At 47.1% G+C, this 21169-nt stretch overlaps 1 protein-coding gene across 6 annotated transcripts in view; it reads left to right on the top strand.

Annotated features, from left to right (window-relative positions):
* The window catches only part of LOC134980629 (mis18-binding protein 1-like), a 142888-nt gene that overhangs the window by 72998 nt on the left and 48721 nt on the right, over positions 1-21169 (top strand). For 4 of the 6 annotated variants that reach the window (XM_063947531.1, XM_063947530.1, XM_063947527.1 and 1 more), the window contains 3 exons: positions 1732-1859; positions 2218-2338; positions 12494-12877. In XM_063947531.1, coding sequence (XP_063803601.1) covers positions 1732-1859; positions 2218-2338; positions 12494-12877 — 633 coding nt within the window. The remainder of the gene's footprint in view (positions 1-1731; positions 1860-2217; positions 2339-12493; positions 12878-21169) is intronic. The other 2 variants (XM_063947528.1, XM_063947529.1) reach the window with 2 other exon arrangements.

Below are 21169 nucleotides of genomic sequence, written 5' to 3'. Positions count from 1 at the left end.
GGGACTTGGAGGACTCCAAGTTACTTGACGTTGTCAGGGCCCTGAAAAATATGTTTCCAGGAAGGCTGGAGTCAGAAAATCTGACTCACTGTTTAGCCTGTATGCACCCAACAAGATGGGTGCTCCTGCTTCTAAGCAGACGATTGCTCGCTGGATTTGTAATACAATTCAGTTTACACATTCTGTGGCAGGCCTGCCACAGCCAAAATCGGTAAAAGCCCATTCCAAAAGGAAGGGGGCTCATCTTGGGCGACTGCTCGAGGGGTCTCGGCTTTACAACTTTGCCGAGCAGTTACTTGGTCAGGGGAAAACACGTTTGCTAAATTCTACAAATTTGATACCCTGGCTGAGGAGGACATGGAGTTCTCTCATTCGGTGCTGCAGGGTCATCCGCACTCTCCCGCCCGTTTGGGAGCTTTGGTATAATCCCCATGGTCCTGACGGAGTCCCCAGCATCCACTAGGACGTCAGAGAAAATAAGATTTTACTTACCGATAAATCTATTTCTCGTAGTCCGTAGTGGATGCTGGGCGCCCATCCCAAGTGCGGATTGTCTGCAATACTTGTACATAGTTATTGTTACAAAAATCGGGTTATTCTTGTTGTGAGCCATCTTTTCAGAGGCTCCTTCGTTGTTATCATACTGTTAACTGGGTTCAGATCACAGGTTGTACGGTGTGATTGGTGTGGCTGGTATGAGTCTTACCCGGGATTCAATATCCTTCCTTATTATGCACGCTCGTCCGGGCACAGTATCCTAACTGAGGCTTGGAGGAGGGTCATAGGGGGAGGAGCCAGTGCACACCACCTGATCCTAAAGCTTTTATTATTGTGCCCTGTCTCCTGCGGAGCCGCTATATCCCCATGGTCCTGACGGAGTCCCCAGCATCCACTACGGACTACGAGAAATAGATTTATCGGTAAGTAAAATCTTATTTTTTAACCCCTTCACTTCTAAAGTTTTTTTAACTACTGTGCGGAGCCTATTTTTGTAATTTTATGGGCAGGGCACATTCCATCATAAAAATCACTAGCAGCACTTTGTTTATGCAGTACCCTCACAAATTATACGTGTATGTATATACAGGTTGAGTATCCCATATCCAAATATTCCGAAATACGGAATTTTTTGAGTGAGAGTGAGACAGTGAAACCTTTGTTTTCTGATGGCTCAATGTACACAAACTTTGTTTAATACACAAAGTTATTAAAAATATTGTATTAAATGACCCTCAGGCTGTGTGTATAAGGTGTATATGAAACATAAATGCATTCTGTGCTTATTGTCATGATAGCGCATTATGGTATGCAATTATTCCAAAATACGGAAAAATCCGATATCCAAAATACTTCCGGTCCCAAGCATTTTGGATTAGGGTTACGCAACCTGTAGTATGTATGTATGTATGTATGTATGTATGTATATATTATGTTTGTATATCTGTGTGTATGAGAGAGATATAGAGATTTTTATCTACAGAGGGGCCCAAAGGTTTTATTTTTGCAATGGCTAATCCAGGGCTAGTACTTGCAGTTGGCTCCATGGCTCCATACAAAAACTAAATAAAAATCTAAAATTGGTTAAGATTATTCTACTGAATCTAGCTTTAAAAAAAAAAAAAAGACTACCAAAATAATCAGGTCTGCACCAGTGTATGTTGGTGTAATCACCAGGTTGCTCTGTATCTGACACCTGGATGCCTGTTTTTATATATCCACTGTTTATTACAGGTGTCTCTACAGACTCTAGCCGCCACATCAAACCTGCGCTCAACTACTGGTGTGGAGAACGTATATCAGTTGATCGTCTGAACGTTAACGTCCTAAGAATAGCAGCAGACCCTCTGAGCAATGCACTTGTGAGTACTGATTGACAATACACATATGTATAAGTGGTAAATATGTTTGTCTGTTCAATTGGAGATCGTTTTAGAGCAATAGGACAGTGGGGAGTTCAGCGAAGAGAAAATGCAACACATTGCACTGTTGGCTCAGTCTAAACAATATTGGGGAAGTGAGTGTGGTGCATCCGAGAGGTATAGGAGCATTACTTCCTTTGTCTAAACTCACTCCACCTGTCTGCAATATTATTCCCTTTGTTACATGAGTATAATGTTAATTATCTTTGTTCTTCAGTCTGTTGCCGTCTACAGATATTTGTTCATATGTGTTAATTATGCAAGCATTTTTTTTTCACTTATGCTGCCTTTATTCAAGGGAAGAGGTCAGAGAACACATGGTTCTAAGACTGTCACAAAATCCAGGCCAAAGGGAAATAATCCAAAGAGCAAAACACCAAGGATGTCTGCATCCTGTACAAGAGGACAGAAAAGAGAAGGTGAGCAAAAGACTCTCATACACTGGCTTGCATAAGTATTCAGCCACTAGAAGCTCAAAAGATTTGTCTAAATTACAAATGACACGGATTGTTCCAGAGTTTGTTTTATTGTGAACCAGTTTTGAAACCTATTCCAATCTAGATCAGAAGAGGAATATCCTGTGCTGAATCAACGTTTGCACAGTGAGGGGCTCATTTACTAAGATGGGATGTTGCCCATAGCAACCAATCAGAGTCCAGGTATTATCTTCTAAAATGTGCTAGATAAATGAGAAGTAGAATCTGGTTGCTATGGGCAACATCCCACATTAAATAGAATTCCCATCTTAGTAAATGTAGCCCTGAGAGTAGTTCTTGCCCATTATTCCTTGCAGATATGCACTCTGTAGTTCTATTTGGTTGAATTACATTTTGGACTGCAATTTTCTAATAAAGCCAAAGAAGTCAATTGGATTGAAAGCTGGACCTTGACATGCCCACTGTAGAATATTCACTCCTTGTTTGTTTGTTTTTGTTCAACCATGGCCTTGGGATCATTGTCATGCTGAAAGATGAACTTTCTCCCAAGCTTCAGTTCTCTAGCAGACTGATGCAGGTTGTCTTGAATTATGTGTTTTGCACCAAACATTGGTCCTTCAATTATAACAAGATGCCTAGTCCCCACTGCGGAAAAGCCTCCCCGCAACATGATACAGCCCCGTCCTGCACTGTTGGGATGGTGTATGCTGATGAATGACCAATGTTTGCTTTGTGCCACGTATAGCATTTTGAATCCATGCCAAAAAGCTCAATTTTTATCTTCTTTGTCCACAAAACCTTATCCAACATTTTAGCTGGGTCACTTCTGATATTTGATGGCAAACTCCAGATGGGCTTTGCTGTGACTTCCCTTAAGTTTTTGCTTCTTTGTAGCCACCCTCCCATACAGGCCAGTCGTATGCAGAGCACTTGATATACGTTTGACTACTGCAGTCACTTCAGCTTCAACCACTGAGCTCTGTAGCTCCATCAAAGTGACAGCCTCTGAGTCTTCCCTGAGGGGCGGCCTCGTCTTGGCAGTGCCTGGGTGATATGATGCAGCTTCCTTTTTCCTCACAATTGATCTAACACTGCTCACTGGGATGTGCAAGCACTTGGATATTATTTGTAGCCTCCACTGATCCTTGTGCATGTCTTTAACTTTTAATTTCATTTTCTTAGAGTTCTTGTTGGTCTTCATTTTCACAGCTTTCATACAGATTCACAGTATGACCAAACAAAAAGGAAACCATACAGTGTACACTGTTGTGAGAAACTAGTAATGTCAGTGCCACTTATCTATTTTTGGTGAGGTTCAATGATGGCTTATTTGGTTTCCATCATATTTGTATATGGTTTAATTCACCTAAAAAATTCTTTATATATAAAAAAATATATATATTTCTCTAGCATCCATAAGGGATATTGGGGACACATTAGTACGATGGGGTATAGATCGGGTTCACAGGAGCCAGTGCACTTTAAATTTCTTCCACTGGGTGTGCTGGCTCCTCCCTTCTATGCCCCCTCCCACAGGCAGTTTAGAAAAAAGTGCCCTCAGGAGAGGATGCACATTCTGCTAGCTCCAGAGTTTTCTTTAGTTTAGTTTAAAACTTTTGTTTTTTTGGGGCAACAGCATACCTGCGCTCTGGGAGTTGGGGGTGGGTGGGGGGAGGGGGTGTGGGTGGTCACCGGCCTTGCGAGGTGCAGAGCCGCTTCCCTGCTGCATGACCACCGTCCTGAGGGGTTGTTTGTTCAGCAGGGCACTGCGCCTTGGCTGTCGCAACCGCAGCACTCTGCACACCCATAACAGTGCCTGAAGGTGATCGTCAGTGGGGAGTGCAAACCGGAGGCCCTGGTTCCTGGTGCAGCAGAAGCGCAGGTGGGGCATACGGGTCCCTCCTGGGGGTGACCCACTATAGCCCCTGCGTGAGACTGGCTAGCAATGGCTGTACTAATCATTTATGTGAGGCTACAGCATGGTTAGGAGACATGGCCAGTATAAATGTATATCTGTAGCTCCGGTGCCATTATGGGGAGTGGAGGTACATCAGAGCGGGTCTCAGCAGTATTTTGGTGCCTTCCTCTGCATAAGCAGCAGCAACCTCACAGCTTCTCCAGACTGTCACACGCTGGATCACTGGTACAGGGTGTTGATTAGGGGGAGAGCTGCTATTTGTGCACAGATATTATTCCTCTGAGGGAGTTCATTGTATAAGCAGTTTTCACTGTTATGTAAAAACGCTGACAGCCTCACTGGGGCTCTACAGCGTTGGGTGTGCTGGTGTCCTCTCTTCCTCTGCTTCTCCTCTCACATGCAATAGGGCAGGCTTGCATTGTAAATCAGTCTGTGTTGTATGTGTATTGTGTGTACTTCATAATGTTAAAACACAAGTTATGCAGCGTATGTAATATCAGATTCTCCCCTCTTTCATCTGGTTCCTTATCATATGAGCAGTGTAGTCAGTCCTCACAAAATGCTGAGCCATTGTGGGGTTGAGTCAGGAGCCCACCTGGCTGGGGGCTATCAAAACTTCTCCTCCTGATCACGGGCATTGCACCTGCCATTCTCAATCATCTGGCAATTATTGGACTTACAAACTCCCATAGGATCCTCACTAGTGCTGCCTATTTGGAATCTCTGGACACTCCCCTGCTGCCATTGGACCTCGATCTGCAATTGAGAACCAAGGGGACTTCTTCCTGAGACCATGGTAATATCCATATCCAAAATTTACTGAGGACACTTTGGAGGACTGAGTCCTAGCCAGAAAACAAGTGCATATTGCCTAAGTGGAGATAGAAGTGGACACATGTTCATTTGAGAGACTCTCAATCCCTTATCTATTTTATTACCCTTTTTGACAATTAGATTTGTTGTAATCATTTTTAGTCTAATTTTAATAAATGCATGAATAATTCTTTATTGATAAATTTGCATCCGTTCATTATTTGAAATTCAGCCGGCGCCAGTATACTCTCTCGTCCGGCTATCAAATCTATGATGTCTGATATGGCATCTCGGCTCACTGCAAATGTCCGCAAAACTGCAAAAAGCAGTAACAGATCTAGCTGCCAGGGCTGATGATCCTCATCATCCCTCCCTCCTCCCCCCCCCAATACAGGTGTGCAAAAACATGCTGTACCTGCACTTCTTTCAGATTCTGATGATATACAGGATGATGGGGACGGTGTGGATCCTATAGGTGGGGATTCCACTTCTACACAGGGTATTAAACCCCTCATTTTAGCTATAAGGGTTGTGCTAAAGCTCCCCCTAGAGGTCGCTGCAAAACAGCAGTCGTTTTCCTCCCTCGAGACAAACTGACTGTCACATTTCCTGATTCTAAAGAATTAGATGATTTATTTAAGCTAGCATGGAAGAATCCAGGTAAGAAATATCAGGTGTCAAAACGGTTTTTGCATACATTCCCCTTTGCCCCTGAGGATAGAAAGTTCTGGGAAGAATCTCCTGGCTGTAAACGTCTCAGTCTCTCGCCTCCTGGCTCCGGGCTCCTTTACGGTAAAGGACCCGGGGGATAGGAAAATTGAGGCCACACTGAAATCTATCTACATTGCTACAGGTGTATCTCAAAGACCGGTCATTGCAGGTTGCTGGATGACACATGCAATTCACTCCTAGCCTACTAAAATTCAGGAGGGTCTCTCAGGTGACATGACCCTAGTTACTACAGTGACTTTCCTAAAACACATTCAGGACATGGCAAGAGTCCTCTGACGCCCTAAAAGTGATTGGCAATATTAATGCTAGAACCACTGCTATGGCTGTGTCTGCACGCTGAGCCATATGGTTGCATCAGTGGATTGCTGACGCTGACTCCAAACGCAATGTAGAATCTCTTCCCTTTTACAGGTGAATGGCTCTAAAGAGGCGAATTGGACGCATGGATTTCCAAAGCTAATGCTGGGAAATCAGCGTTTCTTCCCTCTGGAGCTCCGCCTGCTAGGCGTACCTACCCGGGACCGTCTACTCGGTCCTTTCGGTCCACTAGATTTCGATCTAGGGCCAGAGGTGCATCATATGCAGCTAGCGGCACCAGGGGTAAACCTAAGAAACCAGCCGTTGCCGGATCTCGAGAACAGAGCACCAGTTCAGCTTCCGCAAAGACCTCAGCATGACGGTGCCCGCCCACCCCGGGAGGATCTCGAAGTGGGACCCTGGTTACAACACTTCAGCCACATCTGGGAAAGTTCCTGCTAGGACGCCTGGGTAAGGGACCTTATTTCTCAGGGTTACAAGCTGGAGTTTGACGGTGCCCCTCCCCAAACGATTTTTCAAATCAAGCTTACCAGCTTTGGAAAATATGCGTGTTACGCTACTCCAGGCCATCACAAAGTTGGTCCAGTCTCAAGTTATTGTTCCAGTACCACTGCAACAGCAAAGACAAGGTTACTACTCCAGTCTGTTCGTTGTGCTAAAACCAGACTGGTCTTTGATGCCAATTCTGAATCTGAAGTCCTTGAATCCTTACCTAAAGGTTTTCAAATTCAAGATGGAATCTTTGAGAGCAGGGACAGCAGGCTTGGAACGTCAGGAATTCCTAGTGTCCCTAGATATCAAGGACGCCTACCTCCATATCCCAATTTGGCTTCCTCATCAGGCCTATCTGAGGTTCGCCCTGCTGACAGTTCCAGGCGTTACGCTTTGGCCTATCTACAGCTCCAAGGGTGTTCACGCATGGTGGAAATGATGTTCCAGCCCAGGGTCCAGGGGGTCAACGTGGTCCCGGTATCCGGTTGATAGACAGTGTCTAGTTACAACCGAATGTCTGTCTAACATAGACACCATATGTTAGACAGACATTAGGTTGACAGGGACAAAAGGTCGACTTAAAAAAAGATAGACACATTTTTTTTTTAAATTTAACATGTTTTTGGACTATTTCATACCTTCTCTATTCATGTTGGCATAGAGTTGGTTATAAATCTTGTGGCAAGCACAGGCATTTCTACAATTTGGGGTCCCAGATGACAAAACTATCCCCACACACCACAAAAATGCAAAAAAACATGGTGTCGACCTTTTGACCCTGTCTACCTTTTTTCATGTCGACCTTTTGACCCTGTCGAACTAATGTCCGTCTAACATATGGTGTCTATCTATTGACTGTCTAACTAGACACTATCTTTTATACCACACCCCGTGGTCCCTTACCTTGACAATCTCCTGATAAAAGTGAGTTCCAGGGAACTCCTACTGCTCCATATAGATCGCACTATACACCTTCTTTCACACCACGGGTGGATCCTCAATCTACAGAAGTCCCACCTGGAGCCATCTCAGCAGCTCCTGTTTCTGGGAATGCTACTGGATACTGTAGCGCAGAAAGTGTTCCCAGAGGACAAAGTGAGAACTCTCCAGGAAATGGATTGCATGGTTCTCCGACCTACTCAAGTTTCCATTCATCTTTGCATAAGATTGTTGGGAAAGATGGTAGCCTTGTACGAGGCCATCCAGTATGGACGGTTCCATGCCAGACCCTCTCAATTGGACTTCCTAAACAAGTGGTCCGGTTCCCATCTTCAGATGCACCGGATGATTCAACTGTCACCCCGGGCCAAGATTTCACTCCTGTGGCGGCTGCAGTCTTCCAATCTCCAGGAAGGTCGACGCTTCGGAATTCAGGATTGGATTCTCCTCACAACGGATGCGAGTCTGAGAGGATGGGGGGTCTGTCACCCAAGGGGTGCAGTTCCAGGGCAGGTGGTATGCTCAAGAGGCCCTACTTCTGATCAACATCCTGGAACTTCGGACGATCTACAATGCCCTGATTCTGGCCTCCCTTCTGCTCCTGGATCAAGCAATCCAGGTACAGTCGGACAACGCCACGTACATCAATTGACAAGGAGGGACAAAAAGCAGAGCCTGCATGCGAGAAGTATCAAGAATACTCCTCTGGGCAGAAAGATATGCACTAGCACTGTCCACAATCTTCATTCCAGGAGTGGACAACTGGGAGGCGGACTTCCTGAGTCTCCACGATCTCCTCCCAGGGGAGTAGGGCCTACATCCTCAAGTGTTTCAACAGATCATCGACCGGTGGGGTTGCCCCCAGATCGACATGATGGCATCTCGCCTCAACAAGAAACTTCGCTCCTATTGCTCTCGAACCAGAGACCCTCAGGTGTGCGCAGTGAATGCACTGACGTCTCCTTGACTTTACCAGCTGGTCTCCATATTTCCTCCTATTCCGTTGATCCCAAAGGTGCTCAAGAGGATCCGGCATCAAGGAGTAAAAGCGATTCTGCTTGCCCCGGAGAGCGTGGTACGCGGATCTTCTGGACATGTCCGTCAAAGACCCTTGGCCTCTACCACTCAGAAGAGATCTTCAACAAGGACCGTTCGTCTACCCGGACTTACGGCAGCTTCGTTTGACGGCATGGAAGTTGAGCGGAACATCCTAGCTCACAAAGTACTTTCCAAAAAAATCACTGCCACTATGGTGCAAGCAAGAAAACCTGTGACGTCAAAACACTATCATAATATCTCGCGGAGATACGTCTCCTGGTGAGAGGAACGCACACATCCATCTGCCGATTTTCACTTGGGAAGATTACGTCTTGGATCCATTAAGGTTCAATTTTCATCTCTTTCCATCTAGGCTATACTGCCTGAAGTTCAGACCTTCATGCAAGGGGTGCTTCACATCCAACCTCTTTGTGCCGCCTACGGCTCCTTGGGCTTTACCTCAAGTACAAGTGACTGTAGAATGCGTGTACCTCACATGGAAGACTGTGATGTTACTGGCCCTGGCTTCTGCTAGACGTGTCTCAGAATTGGGGGCCTTATCGTATAAAAGTCTATATTTGCTCTTTTATGAGGACAGAGCGGAGCTCCAGACTAGACAGCCGTTCCTGTCGAAGGTTGTTTCATCTGAATCAACCTATTATGGCTCTGTCCTGTTCTGACGCTTCTGCCCCTCCGGAGGCATTGGATGCTGTGCGTGCCTTGAAGATCTATGTCAAGCGTACAGCTTGGATCAGAAGGACAGATTCCTTATTTGTGCACTATGATGCGCAGAAGAAGGGTTTCCCTGCTTCAAAGCAGTCCATTGCTTGTTGCATTCGACTTACTATCCAACAGGCCTATGTGTCTGCAGCCTTACCTGTTCCTAAGTCTCTAAAGGCCCACTCTACTAGATTGGTGGGCTCTTCCTGGGCGGCTGCCCGTGGAGTCTCGGCCTTACAACTGTGCCGAGCCGCTACCTGGTTCGGGAAGAACACCTTTTGTGAAGTTCTACACGTTTGATACCCTGGCCGAAGAGGATACCCAGTTTGGGCAGGCGGTGCTGCAGATGTCTCTGCACGTTGGGACATCACCATTGGATTTTAAATACCTACCGGTAAATCCTTTTCTCGTATCCATAAGGAATATTGGTCACCCGCCTCTGTGCGTTGACTTTCTGCTCGTTCTCTGTTAGGTGTTACCTGTTCAGCTGTTGCTGACCCTGTTATGTTATGGTGTGCTTGTGTATAAATCTCACCACACTTCTCTTTGTTACTTCTCTCAAGTATGTCATATCTCCTTCGGGCACTGTTTTACCTATAACTGCCTGTGGGAGGGGGCATAGAGGGGAGGAGCCAGCACACCCATTGGAAGAAATTTAAAGTGCACTGGATCCTGTGGACCCCGTCTATACCCATCGTACTAATGTGTCCACAATATCCCTTATGGACTACGAGAAAAGGATTTACTTGTAGGTATTTAAAATCCTATTTATATTTATAAAATTAAAAACTAAATGTGTTTCTGGCAAAATCAGCAACTAAACAATTGCACTTTAAGTTTCTTCAGTAGATCTCGCGCTCTCCCTTAGATCCATCCACTAATTAAAGTTTCCGCACCCCCATAATCACTTGTATGTACATGACCTATGCCCCCTCTAATTGATATGTTTGTTAGTCTCAAACACTGTTTCATAAATCGTTGAAAACAAATGTCTTTGTCTATGTGAGAAGTATGGCCACTTTTTCTTGCTCTTTATAAAAAGTAATAAGGTACACAACAAGTTTTTTTTTAATTTTTTTTTTTTATGTTCTTTATTAAATGTAATGCTAAGAGATGCCCATTTAGATTTCCAGTTAGGACACCCCACAGGGTATGTATCCTCCACAGCGCTCCATCTCTCACTTGAATGCTTCTGAAGAAGCAGGCAAGATGGCTTTCAAACATCCACTGAGCATTTTGGTGTATAGGGTTTCTCTCACAGACACACGACTAAGTAATCTCTACTGGGATCAGTTTTTGTTTTTGTTTTTTTTTTCTACCTAAGGAAGAAAAGTCCATAAGATCTTGGATATTGTTAGCATACGAGGGGTGTGCAATACGTTTTTTTGATCTGCAATACATAGCGTAGACACAATCTGACTCTGGTTGTGAACTATAACCTCTGACTGAAGTTCTTGTGAAGTGTCAAGGCACAGAACCATATATACTGTAAGCAGCGCTGCACACTGAAATCTGCATGTTCACTTCCTTCACAAACACGTTATGGAGCTCAGAGACCAGTGGAGAACCATAATTTTCTATGACTAGAAGAGTGGTCTGCGACAGCAGGAGAGTGTTGACTGACTGCAAGCTGCTTGTGGAGAGGAAGTTCCTCCCTGAATCACTGAGTGTTTTGCAGAATTTCGGCATGGGATACCCTCCCTGGAAGACTAGGAGTAATATGACCCCATCATAGAGGATAGCATTGCTGCCGTGCGGGCAATAGTTAAGGAGGACACCAGGATGACCATGTCCCAGGTAGAGAAGATGGGAATCTCATTGTGATCCATCTGTTTGATACTTAACAAAAAGCTTGACCGGAGCAAGTTTTCTGTATGCGTGGTGCCCCGTCAGCTGACTCGAGGGCAGGAGGCGGCTCAGGTGACTTGGTGCCGCAACATGCTGGCCAGGTTTGATGGCAGACACTCAACTTCTGTCTGGGTGATCATCAGTGGTGATTAATCCTGGATCTACAGTTTCGACCCAGAGACCAAACAGTCAGTCCAATGTACGCCACAGAAGTTCCGGCACTGCCGTTATGCTTTCGATTTTGTTTTGAGTCACTGGGGTAAATTTACTAAGATGGGAGTTCTATTTAAGATGGGATGTTGCCCATAGCAACCAATCAGATTCCAGGTTTTATCTTCTAGAAGGTGCTAGATAAATGAGAAGTAGAATCTGGTTGCTATGGGCAACATCCCATCTTAAATAGAACTACCATCTTAATAAATTTAATCATTTCCATTGATTGGAGGCTGCAGTGGAGACAATTAGGTACATTTATTAAGATGGTAGTTCTATTTAAGATGGGATGTTGCCCATAGCAACCAGATAATTGTTGTCTCAACTGTAGCTTCCAATCATGTAACATGTGGAAGACATACCTGCTTCAGACTGGTCCAGCTGCTTCACGAAGTGGGGTGAACACATGCAACTTTGCATAGACTCCTCTGGCAAATAATTAAAAATGTAAAATAAAAATGTAATGTTCACTTTGTAATGAAACCACTTTGTGTGAATCCGGAAACTTATTGCATACTCCTTGTATCGCTGATTTTGGTAATACAGTATCACAATTTTTGGAGAGTAGATGAACCTGCTGAATACCAAATGAGCCATCAATGAACCTAAACTCTTTACTGCAGCAAAATTTGATAAGTCGTTCTAACATTAAGTTTAGCAATTTCTGCCGTCATCTGTGTTCACTATATTTTCGTTATTCTTTCTGGGGGTAAATTTTACTAAGGTGGGAGTCTCTTAAGAACTGGTGTTGTTGCCCATAGCAACCAATAGAATTCTATAGATTATCTTCTAGAAGCAGCTACATAAATATTAAGTAGTACCTCCCACCTTAGTAAATTTACCCGCTGGTGGATGGAAATATCAAAGATCATTTATTTATTGTGTAGGAATAGTTTGTTTTATTCACAAACTGGTATTTACGTGGCTGGAACTGAGAATTAGAATATTAATAGGAGTACAGAGTACTCAATTATCTTTTGCATGCCAATATCTTGGCGTCTGTGTGGGGGGAACAAAGTTATTTGAGCGTTGCTCACCGCACAGCATACCTCTGTATGAAAGCCAGTTCCTACAGTCAACTTGATTTATTTGTGTACTTCCCATAGCCCCGAAATGCCACTTAAATCTGAAATTGGGTACTCTGAGCTCTACTGGAACTCGTGGTCTGCACATCGCAGAGGAAAGCACAGGTATAAAATGTCTGCAGAAAATGCTTCGCGTTATGCTCACACCCATTGGCTCCAAGTATGAGTTGAGAAGGAAATGTTTGCAAAATCAAGTTTACTGCGATGGATTGTCTACAGAGGCCTCTACGGACAAAGGCGTGGTTGAAAGTGAACCAGATACGAGGACCTGGAGGTCAGAGAGGCAGCAAAAAACATCTGGAAGGAAAGAGACTCTCCAGGCCATCTCCAACATCACCTGTGTTGATTACGCCCCATCCGGGTCTATCAAAGGGAAACAAGACTCTGAGGAAGAGGTGAAAATGTGTAAGTGATGCTTGAATATACGAGACAAGTAGATGTTTGAATGACTTGTAGAATTGTATAGTGCTTCTAGATACATGGGAAATGCAAACTCACACCCAGTTTATACCATCACAGTCCATACTCTAAGGATTAAAGACTTTTTCTCTAGCATCCATAAGGGATATTGGGGGAATCTAGTACGATGGGGGTATAGACGGGGTCCAAAGGAGCCAGTGCACTTTAAATTTCTTCAACTGAGTGTGCTGGCTCCTCCCCTCTATGCCCCCTCCCTCAGGCAGTTTACAAAAAGTGCCCTCAGGAGAGGATGCACATCTCTGCAGCTCCAGAGTTTTTTTTTCTTCAATTAATTTTAAATCTTTTATTTTCGGTATGCTGTCTGGGCAACCGCATGCCTGCTCCGTGGGAGTTAGGAGGGGTAGGGGGGGGGGCGGTCACCGGTTTTATGAGGTTCAGAGCCGCTTCCCTGCTGCAGGACCATCGTCCTGAGGGGTTGTTGTTCAGCGGCAGACCTCCACACACCCCTAACGCTGCCTGAAGGTGACATCGATGGTGAGTACAAACTGGAGGCCCCGCTAGGAGGGGTCCGCCGGTTCAAAGTGCGGCTGACAACGAGCGCGGCGTACAAGACCCTCCCGGGGGGGGAGGGGGAAGAGGTTTCCGCTAAGATCCCCCGTGTAGAACTGGCACAACAGGGCTTGACTAGCACTTGTGTGATGTTTTAAGCTCAAAAGGAGACGTTTGCCAGTATAATAAATGTATGTAAATCCGGCGCCATTTGAGTGGGCGGAGCTACATCAGAGCGGGACCTGAGGCTTTTTGGCGCCTTCCTCTGCTTACTGCAGCCATTCTCCGCACACACAGCACTTCCTGATTCCTCAGCAACGCTGGATATCTGATACAGGGTGTAGCAAAAGGGGGAGCCGCTTCTGTACACTATCTGGGTCCTCTTTAGGACAGGATTTGATAGTGTTTACTGTAATACTAGGTGATTCATCGCGCCCTACGGACGCTCTTCACACCGTCGTTAGGGGCTACGCCCTGTTAACCTCTGCACGCCTTTGAACATACGCAGGGCGGTAGATAACAGAATCAGAAACGCAGGGCTGTATAGAGGGCATACAGAAATGGTGTCCATTTGAGATAAGATAGAGAGGCGTAGGGGGGGAGAAAGGGAATGTACAGAAACGCTGTGCGATCGGTAAAGGATAGGGAGAGGCAGGGTGGTAGGGAGAGGATAAAGAGAGGGAAGGTGTTAGACAGAAAATACCGTTGCAAGGGGCTACGATCCATTATCCCCTGCACGGGCTTCAGCTGTGCTATAATTGTTGTTATTATATGGAGTATTACCTGTTTTTTTTTTTATGGCAGTGGGTAAATATTGTAAGGGGGGAGGGCGTGCGATTGTCAAGGGGGCGTAGGCCTTTGTGAGGGCGTGCAGAGTGGCTGCAGGGCACAATGAATAACATAGTGTAGTATATATTGCTAGTGTCTGCATTATGAAGTACCAGATGAGTAACAGCAATGCACTGTAGATAAGATACCAAGGTGCTGTGGCCACAGGTAGCAGAGCCGCTTATGGGGGGGTGAAGCAGGGGGGGGTGCGGGAGCAGGGGTGCTGTGCGTAGTGGAGGGTCGGGGTGCCATGGGTGGGGAGTTGGGAGCAGGGGTGATGTGGGTTTGGGAGGGTTGGGGGGGCTGTGGGAGAAGCTGGTGTGGGAGTGCCGTGGGTAGGGGAGGAGGGGGGGTTCTGGGCGTGGGGGCGTTGTGCCATGGGTGGTGGACAGGTGTGGGGGGCAGTGGTGGTGCGGATGGGGGGTGGAAGGCGGCTGCGGGGGTTCCGAGGGTTGGGGGTGTGGCGTGGGTGGGGGAGGGGGTGCAGGAGAAGGGGTGTTGCGGATGAGGGAGGGGTGGGTGCAGGAGGGGCAGATGAGGTGGTCGTGCGGGTGGAGTGGAGGATGCAGCGGGGGGAGAGGTGGGTATGGGGCAGTGGTGGTGCAGTTGGGTGGTGGGAGGCAGCTGCTGGGGTTCCGAGGGTTGGGGCGGTGGTGGGTGCAGTGGCGCCACAACGTGGGTGCAGGGTTTGCGGCCCGCACCCGGGTGTTACCCTCTGATGGGTGACACCAAAGTGCCGACTCCTGTCACAGTGCAGAAGCCAGCACTGCAGATTCAGCAGTGTCCGGGTGAAGGCCGTATCCCCCGACCCACAATGTGCCGAAAACGGGGGGTCGGGACGCGAAGCCACGCCCCCTTTTCACCCGCGACCGCACCGGGTCTTATAAAAGTAAGTGACGGGTGGATGCCGCGGATGTTGGTGCTGCGGGAGGGGGAGAGGGCGGGAGTGCCGCGGGTGGGGGGCAGATGCGGGTGGTTGCCGCAGGTGGGAGGGGGGGCGAGTGCGGCTGCAAGTGCTCAGCATGTCCCCCTGACTCAGCGGCAGCCGCAGGACTGTGAGGCGGGTAGTGTGAGTTCCGCTCACAGTCAGCGGCTGCGATGTCACCAGGGGCAGGGAGTGTACGGGGAGAAGGGAGACAGGGGACTGGGTGGAGATGGGGAGGGGACTGGGCGGAGAGAGGGAGGGGACTGTTCCTGCCCAGATCTGTGCCTGTGACTCCGCCCAGCGTTACGGCCAGGCACAGAATCACAGAGTTGGGCAAATATATAGGAGATAGTGAGCTGACAGCCTCACTGGGGCTGTACATTTAGGGGTGTGCTGGTGTCCTTCTCTCTGTGTGTCTCCTCTCACATACAGTAGGGCAGGCTTGCAATATAACTGTCTGTGTGTATGTTATTGTGCTTACTCTGAAACATGGGTAAACACAAGCTGTGCAGTGTATGCCACACCAGATTCTCTCCATTATTCACTGATTCTGTTTCCTGTGAACAATGCAAGCTGTTACAAATTTAGCTGTTTGGGCATATGCAGCACAGCCTCCTCTCAGGCAGGTCCACAGAAGTGTGGGTTACTTGCTCTACTCTGATACGGATGAGGATATACAGGAGGATGGGTATGATTTGCATCCCATTACTGGGGATCTCGATTCTGCTCAGGGTATTGAACCCCTAATTCTGGCTATACGGGACGAGTTAAAGCCCCCTCTAGAGGACCTTGCGTCACAGCAGTTGTTTTTCTTTATACAAAACAAGCCTAATGTCACTTTCCCTGACTCTACAGCGTTAGATGACCTATTTAAGTTAGCCTGGAAAAATCCAGGCAAAAAATTCCAAGTATCCAAAAAGTTTTAGCACACTTTCCCATTTGCTCCTGCAGGTAGGAAATTTTGGGAGGAACCCCCTGGGGTTGATGTATTAGTCTCTCGCCTGTCCAAAAAGGCGGTGCTGCCTGCCCCGGCCTCCTTTACCATGAAAGATCCTGGGGACAGGAAGATAGAGACTACACTCAAATCTATTTACATGGTTGCCGGCGTATCACAACGGCCGGTCATTGCGGGTTGCTGGATGACCCATGCCATTCATTCCTGGGCCTCTCGGGAGAGATGCTCTTGGTCACTATGGTGACCCTCCTAACACACATTCAGGACACTACACGTGTCCTCTGTGATTCACTCAAGGAGATGGGGAACATTAATGCTCGGACTTCTGCCATGGCAGTGTTGGCGCGCAGGGCTTGTGATTGCGTCAGTGGATTGCGGACGCAGAATCCAAACGTAGTGTGGAATCCCTCCCCTTTTCTGGGGAATGGCTGTTTGGGGTTGAATTGGATACCTGGATTTCAAAAGCTACGGCTGGAAAATCCACGTTTCTCCCCTCTGGGGCCCCGCCGGCGAGATGCTCCTACCCGGGGCCATTTATCCTGTCCTTTCGGTCTCACAGATTTCGATCTAAGGCCAGAGGTGCCTCCAATGCGACTAGAGGCACCAGAGGTAAGTCCAGAAAGCCTGCAAGCACCAGTTCTCAGGAACAGATCACCACTTCTGCTTCCGCTAAGGCCTAAATTGGTCCAGTGCCACGTCATTGTTCCAGTACCAATGCCGCAACGTGGCAAGGGGTTTTACTCCAACCTATTTGTGGTGCCGAAACCGGACGGTTCGGTAAGACCCATTTTGAATCTAAAATCCTTGAATCCTTATTTGAAGGTTTCCAAGTTCAAAATGGAATCCCTGCGAGCAGTGATTGCGGGCCTGGAAGAACAAGAATTCATGGTCTCCTTGGATATCAAGGACGCCTACCTCCATATTCCGATTTGGCTGCCTCATCAGGCGTACCTGCGGTTTGCCCTGCTGGAAAATCACTTCCAATTCCGTGCTCTGCCCTTCGGCCTTTCTACAGCCCCAAGGGTATTCACAAAGGTGATGGCGGAGATGATGTTCCAACTCCTGGTCCAGGGGGTCAATGTTGTCTCTTACCTGGACGATCTTCTACTAAAAGCAAGATCCAGGGAGCTTTTATTGCTCCATATCGACCACGCTATCCAACTTCTGTCACACCATGTGTGGATTCTCAACTTACAGAAGCTCCACCTGGAGCTAATTCAGAGGCTCCTGTTCCTGGGGATGTTGCTGGATACTGTGGCCCAGATGTTCCTACCAGAGGACAAGGCGTGAACACTTCAGGAGATGGTCCGCATGGTGCTCCGATCTACTCGAGTGTCCATCCATCTTTGCATAAGTTTGTTGGTAAAGATGGTCGCCTCATACGAGGCGATCCAGTATGGGATGTTCCATGCCAGAACATTTCAGTTGGATCTCCTGAGAAAGTGGTCCGATTCACATCTACAGATGCACCGGATGATTCAACTGTCACCTCAGGCCAGGATTTCCCTCCTGTGGTGGCTACAGTCCTCCAACCTACTGGAAGACCAGAGTTTTGGGATTCAGAATTGGACCCTCCTCATGACGGATGCGAGTCTAAGCGGGATGGGGAGCTGTCACCCAAGGGTCGCAGTTCCAGGGCAGGTGGTCAACCCACGAAAGCCTCCTTCCGATCAACATTCTGGAACTTCGGGAGATCTCCAATGCTCTGCTTCAGGCCTCTCATCTGCTCAAGGATCACGCGATCCAGGTGCAGTCAGACAACACCCCGGCGGTGGCGTATATCAATCGACAAGGAGGGACAAAAAGCACAGCCTGCATCCGAGAGGTGTCAAAGATACTCCTCTGGGTGGAAAGACATGCAAGAGCTGTCAGCAATCTTCATTCCGGGTGTAGACAACTGGGAATCGGACTCCCTGAGTCGTCACGATCTCCACCCGGGGGAGTGGGGTCTCCATCAGCAGGTGTTCCAGCAGGTCATAACCGGTGGGGCTGCCCGCAGATAGACATGATGGCTTCTCATCTCAACAAGAAACTTCCCTGGTATTGCGAACCAGGGACTCTCAGGCGAGGGCAGTGGATGAACTGGCGTCGCCTTGGCCTTACACGCTGGTCAACCCGTTTCCTCCGATTCCTTTGCTCCCAAGGGTGTTAAAGCGAATCAGGAATCGGAGTCCAGGCAATTCTGATTGCCCCGGATTGGCCTCGGAGGACATAGTATGCGGATCTTCTGGACATATTCGTCGAAGACCCTTGGCCTCTGCCTCTAAGAAGCGATCTTCAACAAGGACCGTTCGTCTATCTGGACTTACAGTGATTTCGTTCGACGGCATGGAGGTTGAGCGGAACATCCCAGCTCACAAGGGCCTTTCCAAAAAGGTTATTTCTACCGTGGTTCAGGAAAGAAAACTGGTGACGTCAAACCACTATCATCCTATCTGGAGGAGCGCACGTATCTGCCTGCTGAGTTTCACTTGGGATGTTTCTTCCGTTTCGTGCAGGCAGGTGTGGATAAAGGCTTACGTCTGTGTTCAGTTAAGGTCCAGATTTCAACCCTCTCCATTTTCTTCCAGAAGAAATTGGCAGTGTTGCCAGAAGTTCAGACTTTCTTGCAAGGGGTACTCCACATCCAACCTCCTTTTATGCCACCTACAGCACCCTGGGATCTGAATGTAGTGTTGCATTTTCTACAGTCCTCCTGGTTTGAACCTCTGACGGTAGAAGACAAGTACCTCACGTGGAAAACGGTGATGTTACTGGCCCTGGCTTCTGCTCGATGTGTCTCAGAATAGGGGACCTTGTTGTGTTAAAGTCCATACTTGGTCTTTTATGAGGACAGAGCAGAGCTCAGGACTAGGCAGCAGTTCCTGCCGAAGGTTGTCTCTGCGTTTCACTTGAATCAGCCTATTGTGATTACGTCCGGTTCTGGCGCTTGTGCTCCTCCGGAGGCATTGTAGTCTATGCGAGCCTTGAAGATCTATGTCAGGAGAACTGCTCGGATCAGAAAGACTGATTCTTTGTTCATGCTCGATGCACAGAAAAAGGGTTGTCCTGCTTCAAAGCAGTCCATTGCTCGTTGGATTAGGCTTACTATCCAACAGGCTTATGTGTCGGCAGCCTTGCCTGTTCCTAAGTCTCTAAAGGCCCACTCTACAATATCGGTGAGCTGCTCCTGGGCGGCTGCCCGTGGAGTCTGTCTTACAACTATGCCGAGTTGCTACCTGGTCGGAGAAGAACACTTTTGTTAACTTCTACACGTTTGATACCCTGGCCAAAGAGGTTACCCAGTTTGGGCAGGCGGTGCTGCAGCAGTCTTCGCACGTTCCCACCCATTCTGGAAGCTTTGGGACATCCCCATCGTACTAAATTCCCCCAATATTCCTTATGGATGTTAGAGAAAATAGAATTTTTATTACCTACCGGTAAATCCTTTTCTCGTAGTCCATAAGGGATGTCGGGCGCCCGCCTCAGTGCGTTGACCTTTCTGCAGGTTCTTGCTCTGTGGTTACCTGTTCAGCTGTTGCCGTTACCAGCCATTGCTGGTTGTTATATGTTAGTGGTGTGCTGGTATGTAAATCTCACCACTCTGTTATCATATTTCCTTCTCTCATATATGTCCTTTCTCCTTCGGGCACGTTTATACCTATAACTGCCTGTGGGAGGGGGCATAGAGGGGAGGAGCCAGCACACCCAGTTGAAAAAATTTCAAGTGCACTGGCTCCTTTGGACCCAGTCTATACCCCATCATACTAGATTCCCCCAATATCCCTTATGGACTACGAGAAAGGGATTTACCGGTAGGTAATTAAAATCCTATTTTCTATTTTGTAAACTGCTATGACTTCCCCAATTTGTTTTATCGGAGGAAAGTGCTGAGAGACTGATTTCCTTTTCTTCATTCCTTAAATGAATTTAATAACTTAATAGGAAAAAAGCAGTCCATGGTAGTTGCCATCACTGCATAGTTTTTCCCATTGTTAGATAACATTGAATCTGTTTCTGGCTTACCGGTGAGTTCGCCTTATAAAGTATAGTGTAGAGTTATATACTAGGGGCCTCTGTTCTCCTCTGCTTAATGAGAGGCTAGTTTTCTATACCTATAAACTGTAAGAAGTCTTGGGTAAGGAGAATGTTCACTGAGTGGAAATGCGCAAGTAGTGCGATATTGTACATCATCTTTGCTTATCTTTATCCTCCGTGTGCTGCATTGAAAGTTGGGCACAGGCGATTGCAACACACGTTCCAGTTTAATGCATCATTTTATATCAATGTAATGTTAGTCATTTCCATTTTCCTTTACTAATAGAGTATTGCAGCACCCTTAATGGTGTCTTGCGTCAATCTCCTGCCTACCTGCTGCCAGCATGGGTGTCCCTCACCTCCATCTCTATGACTAGCTCCAGCAGTTGTCAAGTGAACACTGTATGCATGGTGTAAGCCAGTGCTCTCCACTCCAACCCTCAAGTATCCCCAACAGGTCACGATTTAAGGAGTTCTATCTGTGGAAACATGTAGGATAATTAGTGACAGAGCAAAATGGAGGAACTCCACTGTGCGTGATTATAGGAAAACATGACCTGTGTTTGTAGTCGAGAACCACTGGTGTAAATAGTATGAAGTCCCTGGAGAATCTCTTGTCCTCCTTTCCCAGTCACTGCAATAATACAAGTAATGAGGGCTTAAGATTGACAACATTTGGTAGTTCTTTGTGGATCACGGGTTACTGTGGAAGCCTCAAGAAGCTGAAATGGCTTACGTGGAGCATTCTGTTACCTAGGAGAGTGTTGGGGTGGTATTGCATTTTGCAGCTAGGAAGAGACGGCGGTGATGTAAGGGAAGTGTTAGCAGGGAGCTGGTATATAAGGGATCTTACCCTAGAAACTTCTGTCTGAACCATGCACTACCAGTCCTATGTTCCTCCTCTATCATTACAAGGCTAGTCAGATATAGCATATGTCACAAAGAAGCACAGGAACATATCTTTGAGGAACTAGTATTATACAGCAGATCTACATGTACCTAG

Source organism: Pseudophryne corroboree, chromosome 12, assembly GCF_028390025.1.
Source record: "Pseudophryne corroboree isolate aPseCor3 chromosome 12, aPseCor3.hap2, whole genome shotgun sequence".
Taxonomy (NCBI): Eukaryota; Metazoa; Chordata; class Amphibia; order Anura; family Myobatrachidae; genus Pseudophryne; species Pseudophryne corroboree.
Note: the sequence above shows the minus strand (reverse complement) of the source record. Positions and strands in the feature narration are given on the sequence as shown.